At 37.5% G+C, this 12,987-nt stretch overlaps 1 protein-coding gene across 2 annotated transcripts in view; it reads left to right on the forward strand.

Moving 5' to 3' along the window:
• LOC140466835 (uncharacterized) overlaps nt 1-9,785 on the forward strand; it is a 97,112-nt gene extending 87,327 nt beyond the window's left edge. For both annotated transcript variants that reach the window (XM_072562547.1, XM_072562537.1), the window contains exon 12: nt 6,735-9,785. In XM_072562547.1, the coding sequence (XP_072418648.1) occupies nt 6,735-6,802 (68 nt within the window). In that variant the 3' untranslated portion in view covers nt 6,803-9,785. The remainder of the gene's footprint in view (nt 1-6,734) is intronic.
• The last annotated feature ends 3,202 nt before the right edge of the window (nt 9,786-12,987 follow it).

A 12,987-nucleotide genomic window follows, 5' to 3' on the forward strand; every position in this document is an offset into this window, starting at 1 on the left:
TCATCAGGTGGTAGACTACCACCTGATGAGGGAGTGTCACTCCGAAAGCTAGTGTGCTTCCAATTAAACCTGTTGGACTATAACCTGGTGTTGTGTGATTTTTAAATCTGAAAGGGCTTGGTAGCGTAGACATTAAGAGATTATTTCCGCTGGCTGGGGAATCTAGTATACATTGATACAGTCGCAATACAAGAGGTTAATCAATTAGGATTGAAATGAAAAATTTCTTGCCTCAGAGTTTGGTAAAAGTGCTCAGTTCTTTTGCAGCAGTGTCACACATTGGTATCACATCAACCAGTCCCACTGTCTTATAGAATGTGCATGCAATGTACTTTCATATTCATAGGAAACAAGTATAATGTTGCTCACTATTCCAATGCCACTTAATATGCAGGAGAATTTAGGAGAAAGAAAGAGGGAAAAAATAGTCAGAGGGGAAATCACCTTGGGAAGACCACTTGAACTCATTGTAGACAGTAATAAAGTTATATCGACAGAGATTTAGAGCAGGGCATCTTCTGATAGTGCTGAATTTTCCCATTTTGAGTAAAAGTATTTTTGTCGAGTGAGATTCGTGATGCCCTGTTAGCTATGGCTCACAGTGAATTTTTCTCTCAATATTCCACAATTCATTCCATTAATTATATATTTTAGCTGTATGGCACACACTAAATGGAATCACATGACAAAGAAGTTTATGACTTGATTGAAGCACACAGGATCCTGAGGGGTCTTGACAGGGTTGGTGTGGAGAGAATGTTTCCTGTTGTGGAAGAATCTAGAACTAGGGGTCACTGTTTAAAAATCAGGGTTACTCATTTGAAACCATGATTATGCTTTTTTTTTCACTCCAAGAAGATCATGAGTCTTTGGAACTCTCATTTTGAAATGGTGATGGAAGCACAGTCTTTGAATAGTCTTAAGGCAGAAGTAGATAGATTTTTGTTAAGCAAGGCAGTGGAAGGTTATCTGTGATAAATGGGAATGTGGAGTTGAGGTTACAATCCAATCATTGGTGATCTTACTAAATGGTACTGAAGGCCCATGGGGCTGAATGGCCTGCTCCTGCTCCTTGTTCTTTTGTTACAAAGAGCATATAGTTGTCATGGGTGGCACATCATAATTAAATAATCATGTAAATAATCTTGCACTTTTGTAGGTAAATATTTGCTTACACTCCTAAAAATTGACTGCACTATTGTTGGTGAAGCTATACCCCTGTGAAAGATGCGCAGCTTCTTCAGACATTCTAAGGATTAAAGGAATTGTAATAGCCCATCATTGCTTATGTTTCACAAGCTACTAGCTCTTTGATTACAGAGAGTTTACGTGTTGCGCTTTAACAAGGATAGCTCCGAGGCGTTAATACAATATGCAGAGATTGTGTATGAGCTTGGCCTGCACATAACCTTGTGAGTGAAAATATGAAATCACTAGTTATTCCACATATATCTTTGGAGGAAATGGTTCATTCTATCTGTCAGCTTTTCAAGGGAGCATATTACCATACAAGGCTAATTGATATGCAGTCATCAATCACATGTCAAACACCCCTGTTTGTGCATTGGCCTCTTGAGAAAAGTGACCTCACACATGTTCAATACTTGAGGATGCTCAAGTATTTCAGGGGAGCATAGTAGTCTACGTGCACTTTGAAACATTCATGAATAACCATTCATGGAAGTGTCAGTAGGATGTTCCTTAGGATTCCTCCTAAAGTTTTGTCTATTTTGAGAGACTTCACCACACAACACTCTGGAATGATATACTGACTGAAGTTTTAAGAGCTGCCTAACCCCAGCACCATTTGATGTTAGTGCCTTGTCTCACTATAACTGTGCTTTTCCATAATGGTCACGAGAACATGTATATGTAACTGAAAATGGGGTCAGCATAGCGCAAAACTGGGAGATAACAGTCGGTAGCATTCACAGTACGCTCTGGGCCAGTAGAACTGGAACATGAGACCAACTCACCAACCTAGAGCAGCAGCGCAGGAGTACCAACCTAGCACAGTGGCACAGAAACACCAGATAAGCACAGTACCACTCGAACTGTTTCCTCGATGACCCCCTTTCCATTCAGCCCTTATGTAGCTATTAAAGTTGCCAATTTGATCCCATAGTCCATGACTTCGCAAATTGCCATGAATTTGTTGGCTATATACTTGCCCTATGTAGAGGCCAATCTGATAGTGATGTGTGAAAGCTCTCTTACCAGAGCTCCCATTTCCACCTTCGCTCTGTGAGCTGCGACCCATCTACCTTGAATTGCCCCTTTTCATTGTCATCATTCCCTTAGCAACCCAGTCCAGTAACTTGATCTAACCCATCAACTTGAGTTTCCTGTTTTCCTGAGAACTTGCCCCTAACTAGAATTGAGCAAATCACCAGGACTGATCATTGTCCACTCCTCACACTGATTTGTTAGAGCACCTCTGACTGAATGCAGCAAGCTCTGGACTGGTGTCTCCACAGTATCACAGTTCAAGTACCTGAAATCCCCAAACTGGTTGCACTTCACCTGGAGGAATGTGGCCCATTCCCTGGAATCTGGTAGAACCAAACACCTGCCTGACAGTAGCCATACCTGACATCAATGGGCATCTTGACTGATCATTGTAGCACTCCTTAACTGACTGTAGTCTCCTTTGATTCCACTAAGGACTGCTTCTCTTTGACTTTCAGACAATACCACCAGGTTAAAGTATGTCTGGTGTGTTTGGCATGTCGGCTGCTGGCACCTGCTGAAAATGTAGCATTGACATATAGTGTTACACGGTGACATGTCTACCTGCTCAGCAGTTCAGTGAGCCAAACTCTGACAAGCAGTTTGCCTGTCCCTCTGCACTAAACAGTAGTGCAAGCCACAGAGTATGGCAGCCTCCAAATAAACGTGGAGTGAGTGAACACTAAGGAATGAGGCTAAGATGCATAAGATGTTTGTGTCCCTGCACAGAAAGCAACCTGGCAGAAACCTGCAAGACATAGTGTTCATAAGCTCCAAAGCGAACTCCTGAAGAGCTGATGTGAAAGTTGGATTACATGCAAAGAGGATGATATGGCGATGCTCATGGTTTGTCAATGCCAACGTTTGGATGAAAGGATGGTGGAGGATGGCATCCACGGAGAATGCAGGGACATTGTGGTGAAGACCGTATTGGATGATAAAGGGACAAGTAATTGGTGAGCTGAAGCCACCAGTTACTTGCTCAGAAGTTCCTTTAGGGAATTTGTGCTATCTAGTTTCTCAGGGGAAAAAGAAAGAGATTCAAAGTGATGTGTAAATGACGGGTTTAGCTAATAATTAAATGCACTATATGGAAATAAGGTATCTGCTGCTTAATGGTGAGATTCTGAAGTCGCTGTTTAATGCTTAAGGGGAATGTTGGGACATATTTTCTTGATATCAAGATTCAATTTTTAAATTCTTGTCCTTTTTCCCAAATGTCTTGCCATTATCTGCCCACTCCAGGGAGGGGAAATCTCCACTCGTCCCTTGTGGACTGGATAAGCAAATGAGATGGGGGACGTTTCTAAGTTGGGACAGAATGCAAAGAAATACTTCAAACCAACTGTTTCAATGGTCTGAGAGTTGTCTCGGCTCTCGACTAAGTTTGTTATGTATTCTTGGCTGAAAGCCCAGACATGTCAGATTGTTGAAATAGCTACACCCCAAACTGATTGTCAGCTCTGGCTGCCTGATCTTTACAAATCATAATGTTTGTTTACAGAACATTAAGTAATTTCACATTCTTTCAGAGGTTTCAGTTTTGAAATTTTAAAGAGTCTGGATAATTGACACTTGTAATATGTTGTAATAGTTTTCTTTAAATTAGTGAAAAGTTGTGAATTAATCATATTTTAAAAAATTTCATTTGCATTCATTCAGTTACCAATGTAATGTTCATTGTTTAGCAAAATTATATAGTGGGTTAATGGACATGGATGTGGCCTGGGGAACATGAGACGATGGGGAATAGGAGAACCAATCATGTCATTGAGATGTTTGGGAGGCCTTACCGTGCCATTGGAGCATGTGGTCAACCTTTTGAACTTGCTCTTCAAAATATTCCCTCATGGAGACTGCGGCTCAAGAGCCCTCTGAAGAGCCATGAATCCTGACTCTTTAAAGAGCTGAACCAGTGCTTTTAAAATGGAAGAGAACTAGTCCATGTTTATCTCTGCAATGTGCCAGCCAAATCAGGAGTGCAGGGTGAGAAATTACCTAGCCCATTCTTTTAAAAAGCTTGTCAAAAAATCAGAAAGCCCAGGACAAGGTCAGTAATCCTGGAATTAGCTGCCATTTTTAAAGGACTCCTGAGTCCATCTGGTCCTAATTGTTTGCCCTTACATCTCCTTATGGCTCAGTTTATAACTTTGTTTATCTGTGGTCCTATGAAGTGACTAAGAACGTTTTACTGCATTGAGCGTTTAGCAAAACATGTTGTTAGTTTGAGTGTCCAATACATGCTTGCTTCTTAGTTGCTAAAATTGTACCATGCCTATCACAAATACAGTCGAAAATTTTAATCCTAAAGCTGTAAACATAAAATACTGAACTGACAATTTTTCTTCAGATTTTTCTTTTTTTTTTCCGTGAGGGACGTATAAAGTAATTGTGCAGCATTGATTATTGCTCAAAACTCAGGTTTTGAGAAATTTTGGATTAACAAACTTGTTAAAGATTAAGCTACAGTCCTAAAAAGCTTGTAAAACCCTTTAAATGTACTTAGTTAGGGTTTCCTGTATTCAATTCTTATATTTTTTCCTATTTTGGTGGCTTTTTTAACTGTATTAATTTGCAGCAAATTCAATGCTTAACCAGCTATAAAGATCACTTCTTTTTGGATTGTGGACTTAAAATCAGAAAAGATACTGCTCTAAACCAAGAAACCACTGAAAATAAAGGTGTTTTCAGTTTTAAAGACAAACTACTGGAACACATTGTGAGTTGTGTATATAATATTGCCTTATTTGAGCAGCAGGGAGAATTCCAAACAAAGCAGCATAGGTTGTGGGATCAGAAGAACTTAGCATTGTAACAACCTCCCAATTGGTTTGTGAGCAGGTAACTAAAGCTTTGTGTGTGGACAATACAGCAGCAACATCTAGCCTACAAAAATAAAGTATCCATCTCTCTTTTAGTGTATGGAAAAGTAAACAAAACCTGTAGCCGCTAGTTGTTATTTCTCACTTTTACTCTGTGACCTGCTGTCTTTGCAAACCCCAATCGAAAGGAAATGGGTGAGAGGGGGAAAACTATCTTCAGTAAGGGAGAATCCTCAACCAGTGAATGAAAGACTGAGAAGTAGTATATACTCAATGTCAAGTCAAAAGGAATCTTGAGGAGCTAAAAAAAAGAGGAAACGCATCGATGTCAATTATCTAGACTGATGCCAGAACTGCACTGCTCTGACTTCTTTCTTTCTCCACCAGCTCAATATCTTTTTATGTTTCAGTTTGTATGAGTATGGGAGTTTTTAAAAAAGCAGAAATTAAGTTAGAGTTATAAGTTAGCAATTCGCGTTTCCTTTTTGCCATCATTTAAAAGCAATTTATTTGCAATTGTTAGTTTTTTGTTAATTGGATAAAAATACCAGTGTACGTCTTCTTTCAACCCAGATCATTTAAGTAGATTTGGACAATTTGATGATTAAATAAATTTTTCACAATTGTGACAATTCTGAGTATTGTAGGGCATGATTTCTAAGTCACTACCACAGTAAGTCATGACACAGTGCTTTCATTGTGTTATTAACAAAAGCCACCATAACATAGGGTAAGTGCCAAACGCTTTACAGATTAGTCTTACTCCTGAGCAGCACCACTAATCCAGAATCTGGTTTCCAGCATCTGCAGTCATTGTTTTTACCTTGTTGATTTTAACCCTACTGTGAATCCTCTTGCAAGGATGCCTGCCTTGAAGAAGTTTTCCTCCTCTCTCTACAAGAATCTCAGGTAGTCCCTCTCCCACTGCAACTCCCAGGTCATTTCCTCTGACTCTATGCTACTTTCTCCCCACCCCCACCCTCCTCTAGCTTATCTCTCCACGCTTCAGGCTCACTGCCTTTATTCCTGATGAAGGGCTTTTGCCTGAAACGTCAATTTTGAAGCTCCTTGGATGCTGCCTGAACTGCTGTGCTCTTCCAGCACCGCTAATCCAGAACCTTCAAATAAGGACAGCCTAAGTTTAATTGTCCACTGTTGGAGGCTTCCTGTATGTTCCCTCAATCTTTGGCCCCTTGCCAAGCTGTCTGTGAGAATCTGCATTCTTTCATTTAAATGAAGGATCATTATTTAGATTAGTAGGCATCATAGAGTCATACAGTACCGAATCAGATCCTTTGGACCAATCCGTCCATGCCAAACATACGTTATTGCCTTTTTCTTGCCTCCCTGCTCTCATCGCTGTTTTGAAAGCACATCTTGGGGCTTGAATGAGCAGATGACTAGGGTTTTTGCCTGAAGTAAGTTTGAAAATAGTATTCTGCTGATTCAGTTTTTATTCCTCTGATCCTTCTAGTCACAATTTAGATTGTACATTTAAAAAAAACTCATAATATCACTTGCAATAATTTGCATCCTTCAGACCAAATTCAAAAATTCAGTATTGAACCTGGGTTATAACATGCTAGCCCAAAACTAGGAGTTGTAAACTACTTGCAGGTAGATGATAAATAATCATGTGAGCAATATTTAATTTCAGATACCTTTTTCTTGGATTTATTTCAGATAATGGCTTCACTTTAGATTGTGCCAAAACAGAGAAGAAGAAAATGAAAGCAAGAAGAGAAACTTGATGCTGCCTTTTCATTTTTGTAAATGGTTCAGGTTTTTAACTCTGATCTCGTCACCAGTTACTGCTAAATTAGCTACAAGCGTTCCATTGCAGGAAGCATTGCACTAAGTTCATAAAATGAACAAGGGGACAAAACAGTAGGAAACTCTGGTCTAGTCATGGAAACCACAGAGGAGATTAAAAGGAGTAGTTAAAGCCAAGTTCTTATTGTTACTGAGAGGTGAAATTCAAACGCAAAAGGGAGATGTCTCCTACATTCCCTGCAGATTTTTCTTTTTTAGCACGACAGGGAATGCAAAGTCGCTTTGCCAATTCCAAGCAGCCTCAAATGTATGTTAATATAGAAACAGGCAAGACTTTTTTAAAATGTTGTATATTTACTTGCAATTCATTTAAGTCTATCCATGCTCATTTCATCTCCACAGGAATAGATATATTGTGTCAGAATCTGTACTTTTAAACTAATCATGGCTGCATGTCTGTGTCTTAAGTGATTATTATTGCTTACTTGCAGTTAAGATCATACTGATTAAGAGATGGTTTCCCTTGACAGTGTTGAGGTATAAGTATGGAATCAGCTGTTGTTTGTCTACTGTCAGCTCATAGCAATATTATAGCACTTCAGGTATTACTCGGTAACTTTACTTGTCCAGATTAAGTATTTTAATACTATAATTTTGCATCTTTATGGATGAAAATTGATAAAATCTGTTTTTGCAAAATATGCAGGAGAGCCATAGAGCCCCAACTCACTCAACATGTTTTATACCTTTTGTCAGTGGTGCCAATGCTTTTGCTTTATTTTTTGGTAAATCCATTCTTTCACATTTAAGTGTTCTATTATTAGTCAGACTAATGTATTTCTGATTCCTGGAAAGAGAGTTAATCTTCAAATTTAAAATAGTTATTAAAGAATAAGATTATTTTATTCCAATCAGCAGGGTAATCTTTAATAGCATAATAAAATCAAAATACTGCAGATGCTGGAAATCTGAAACAAAAACAAAGTGCTGGATAAATTCAGCAGGTCTGGCAGCATCTGTCGAAAGGATTGGCAGTACACTAATTGACCTTAGTAGAATTCAAGGTAGATATTTCCAAGAAATAGGCCCATTTTAAACCATTTTGCTGTAAGAACAGTCAGAGTTAATATACAAATATGAAAGTCTAAATATTAGCCAAATTGGGGCCTTCTGAAAAGAGTGCTTAACTTTGTTACCTTGAAATAGAGCCTGATAATTTTCACAAACTAAGTGTCAGTCATAGGCAGTTACCTTACAATTTAATGACCTGCCTGTATGTAGCCTTCTGAAATCTAGCCTTTTTCCCATGGAATTTTTAAATTAATAATTTATTTTCACATTTCATCCAACATGCTTAGACTAAATGAACCATTGACTGGCAATATGGCAAAATGTGAGATCTCTGGTGAGATTTGACAGCTTACAATATAATGATAACCATTTCAACTAGAAGGATAAATTGTTTACTTGCTGTGTTGGAATCTGACAACAGCAAAACCAGAGTTCGTGCAAACAAAACATGAATATCCCAAAAGGTAATCCAACAACATTGACTATACACTGGCAAGAGCACAGTTATCTTACAGAAAGTAAATCAACACCTGTGACCTTTCTAGGTGTACATCTTGCATATTTATTTGCTAGAGTAGTCAATATTAGATGTGATTATATGTAAAGTAGGGGTGATTTTCCAATTCCATTTGGAAGAAAATTCAGTTAAAGGGCAATTTGAAATCAAAGCAACATAGTATTTTATGTAAATAGCCTAACAGACAACTGATACCTCCTAAACCAGTATCCTTAAATATAGCATTTACTATTTGCAAAGAGCTAAACTATCCACATTTATGAAGATGTTTGTTACAGTTGCTCACCCGTTACATTTTTTTTAACGATCAGTGGTAAACAATTATAAACTCATGCCAGATTCTGATTATCTGCATGACCGATGGATTTTTTTTTCCAGCTGTACAAAGAACAATTTTTTAAACTGGTCATGTGGTGGCCATATCAGCCTTAATGATGACTTAACAATTTTATAGGAGAAGGTTTAACTGTTCTCACTAATGTTCTTGTGAAACAGTATTTCTTTCAGTTTTTATAATTGTTGGAATGCTTTATTTCCTACCCCGCCCCCAATGGCAACAGTTTATATTGAATTATGATGTATTTCTGTGATCTATTTTTCAAGATAAGATTTGACTTCTTGTCAGCTATGAAGTTTTATGCCTGTTTGGTTTAGCTAAATAGTTTACTTTTATTTCCTAATCATCCCGATGCAATGATAATTTGCTACATTAATTAATGTAAAACTTAAAATTGAAATATTTAGTAGCAAATAATAGCTACTTAGTCAAGTTGAGGTGTTTTATTCAAACCCATATGTACCTAAAATCTAGTTTATGCAACCTTTCTCTGTTCTTGTGACTGATTTTAGTCCACAGAATTAATGCTAAGTGAACCAGTATATAAGGCATTCCCTTAAAGTTTGGGAAAACAAAAATGTGGAGGAATTTGCAGCACAGAAAATGTAATGGCAGGTTTATGCTACACGAAATATGTAAGGGAGTTACATTTTTATGATAACGAAATTGCTTTTAATTTTCATATTTGAATTCGGAGTTACTGAAGCTTACTGTTTCCTACTTGTAAAATACTGAACGGTTATTCAGTTAAAGGTAGTCCATAAATCAGTTATTGGTTTTTTGATAAAATGGACAATTTTTCTGTACATGTCTGCATTACTGTATAATATGTTTGCACTTTATTGTAGGATTTGTGCGATATTTTTAGTTTGTGTTGTTTAACGAATGTTCTGTGTTTCAACAAGTATTTATCATGAGGTAAATACGCTACACACAGTGGAATAGTGGAACACACAGTTTATCCTTTTCATAAGATAGACCTTCACTTCATGAAGGTCTTAAAAAAGGATAATAAAAATATTTTCATTATAGTAAACCATGTGTGTGATGTAATTATTGTGTTATGTTGATTTATGTAGAATAATTTGTTTTAACAAGTCTTTTACAATACTTTTGGAGATATTTCTCATAATGAACATATAGCTGTGAAAGTGGAGTTTGTACAGTAGTGTTGTGATTTGCGATATAATGAATATGGTGAAGGTGTACTCAGCCCATGCTGGTAAATGTATGATCATTTTTAATGTGTAAAGAGAGTGACAATTTACTTGACAGCTAATAGTAAAATCAGTATTTCAGTATACATTTTGTTAGACCTACATAAACTGTTTACATAAACATTTGAATATTTTCATTAAACATCAGTTGCCATACTCAGGCAATATTAAACATTTATCTGAGCAATGTATTGTGCTTTTCTATTATGTTTTTCATCATTGAGCACTCAACTTTCAATTCTTGATAAGTGCTAACATCTCAACCAGAATGATTGTAGGGATACGACAGCTACATCATCAACCAGGGTATTGACTATTGCTTGAAGAATTATCTTATGAAAGTCTGATGATGAAATGATCAGGTGCAAGTGTGCGCTATTCCTATACCTTGCCTATATCATTGTCCAAGCTGATTTTTAGGAAAAAAAATAGCCATTTGAACAAAGTGCCTCGGGCATTGGGGATATTGAATCCATCTTTCCATTTCTCCTGAAGGCATACGTTTATTTGGAAAGAATATTGACAAAGAATTTACTCTTGCACATTGGCATTGGTGAATTACCCAAAACTGTTTAACATCCCTCCTTGAATTGTTTTGTCACTACCATAAAAGTCCTTATACGAAACAGATACAGGAAACAAATGTGATATTGATCAACAAAAGTTGTACTGTTTTACAAAAGTACATTTGCCTTCTCAAACAGTAAGCATTTTATTTGTAACTTTGGATTAAACATTTTGAGGCCAACAGATCTTGTTATTTTTGTTATTTTTTAATTGATTGGAAGTATGGAGAAAGATGCTAGATCATGTAGTGCTGGTTTGGCTCAGTTTATTAATAACCAAGGTCCTGCCCTATTAATCTGCAGATAGAAGTATAATTGTGGGCTATCATGCCATTCATTATGGTATCGGAGGCCAACAGTCTGTGCATCAACCACTTCAAACAAATAGAAAATCATGTTATTGAAAAGAAAATAGTGTTTTATCCTTTGTGAGGTAGGCTACTTGTCTGACATCCTATACTAGATGAATAGAAATTTCCCCAAGCTAAACACTAGAGTCATTGACTTTTGTCCCCATGACAGATTTTGTTCCATCGCTGCTGATTTTCTTTTTTTGCCACCTGGCAATTGACTGATGTTGAACCAAACTATTCATAATGTGTCTTGTATTCTGACCACATTTCTGCATAATCGGCTAAGACTGTTTATTTCCTACCTCCATAATATTGTCTGATTTTTGTCTTCATCCCTGCCTAAGCTTATCCACTGCTGAAATGTTTATTTATGTTTGTTTCCTCTAGTCTTGACTGTTACAAGGCACTCTTGCTCACTTCCCACATTTTATCCTCAGTAAATTTAAGTCATATTCTGCCCAAATAAAGTTGTATTAACCCACCAGCGCTGTGCTAACTTAGCTACAGCTAGTGCTGACATGATGGACCTGAATAGCCTTCTCACAAAAACAATTTTGTGATATATTGGCTCCCAGGTAACCAAGACTCAACTTTGAAATTCTGAAGAACCTTTTCATGGCTTCATGGAAAATCTTTCACTCACTTCCTAGCTCTGTAATTTTCTTTAATCCTTCAACCCTCCAAGAAAGATATCTGTGATCATCTGATTCTAACTTTGTGATCATCTCCCACTTTTGTACACCACTATTTGTAGCAGTTCAGTTACCTAGGAACTGAGCTTTGGAATTCTCCCCCTAAATCTCCCCTCCACCCCCAACCCTCTCTTTAGGGTGCTCCTTTATGATATAATTCTTTACAGCATACCACCGTAATCTTGGTTAATGTTGACGTTTGCATCTCAGCATCAATTTTTGCTTTCAAATGATCCTGTAAAATGCCTTGGCACACTTTATTATGTTAAGGATGCTATATAAATAGAAATGATTCCAGTTGTTGGCAACTAACTGGACCTTTAAATTTGTGTCTTGCCTGAACTAATTTTTTTTCCCCCCAGGATCTACTTAGCAATAAGATTAATTGAAAGGCTAAAAATTTTGTTTTATGTCAGGGTGGGGGCAAAATTGGTGCAGTTGTTCCCATTTTTTGGATATGAAACGAGAGCACAACTTCCTGTGCCCAAAAGCCAGTATGAATAGGTCTGCACCATATTGATTCAGAAACTTTATGACCCTTCCTGCCAAAACCTTTAATGCTAGATTAATTAATAAATAATAAGGAGCCTGGTTATGCTTTCTAGGCTACTGGAGGGCATTGGGTCAATATCGTAGCCACTAATATTTAATCTGTGGTTTTAAAGATTGATTTCAGGAATTTGCTGCAAATCTTTTTCGATTACCTTCATTACAGTAAAGGAAGATGGGTTTACTGCCTAGTTGAAGCTTTTGAGGGTAATGAGGAAGAAGAATATCAAGGACTACAGTAGAGAACTGGAGAGGCCGCTGGAATAAGGGGAGGGCCAGGAGATATTAGCATGTGGATCTTCAGGAACGTTGCAAGATCCATCAGGGAATGCTAATGTAATTGTGTTTTTCACTGTTCCAACAGGCAGATATGTACTGTATTACTTGCACCTTGATTAAAAATTGATCACCTTCCCACTGAAGATTGTCAACAGGAAAGAGCTTTGGAATGACGAAAAGTTGGCTACACTTTCCACCAGTGTTCGTGTAGAGTTATATATTGTCTGTAAGCAACCAGGAGTTTTCTGCAATTCATCTGTGATTCTGGGCTCAGAATAATGCAAGATTCATTCCTGATGAAGGGCTTTTGCCCAAAACGTTGATTTTCCTGCTCCTTGGATGCCGCCTGACCTGCTGTGCTTTTCCAGCACCACTCTAATCTAGACTCTGATTTCCAGCATCTGTAGTACCTAGAATAATGCAAGTCTTTGCCCTAGATTTCTGGCAGTACATGTGATAGTTTCATACTGTGCCAACCACATCATCATGTCATAAATGAGAACTACATTAGTTTTAAGAAAGAATCAGCTTGAAACATTTGCTCCACTTCTTTGTACAACTGCTACCTGACCTGCTAAGAAT

This window comes from Chiloscyllium punctatum, chromosome 3 (assembly GCF_047496795.1).
Source record: "Chiloscyllium punctatum isolate Juve2018m chromosome 3, sChiPun1.3, whole genome shotgun sequence".
NCBI classification, from domain to species: domain Eukaryota; kingdom Metazoa; phylum Chordata; class Chondrichthyes; order Orectolobiformes; family Hemiscylliidae; genus Chiloscyllium; species Chiloscyllium punctatum.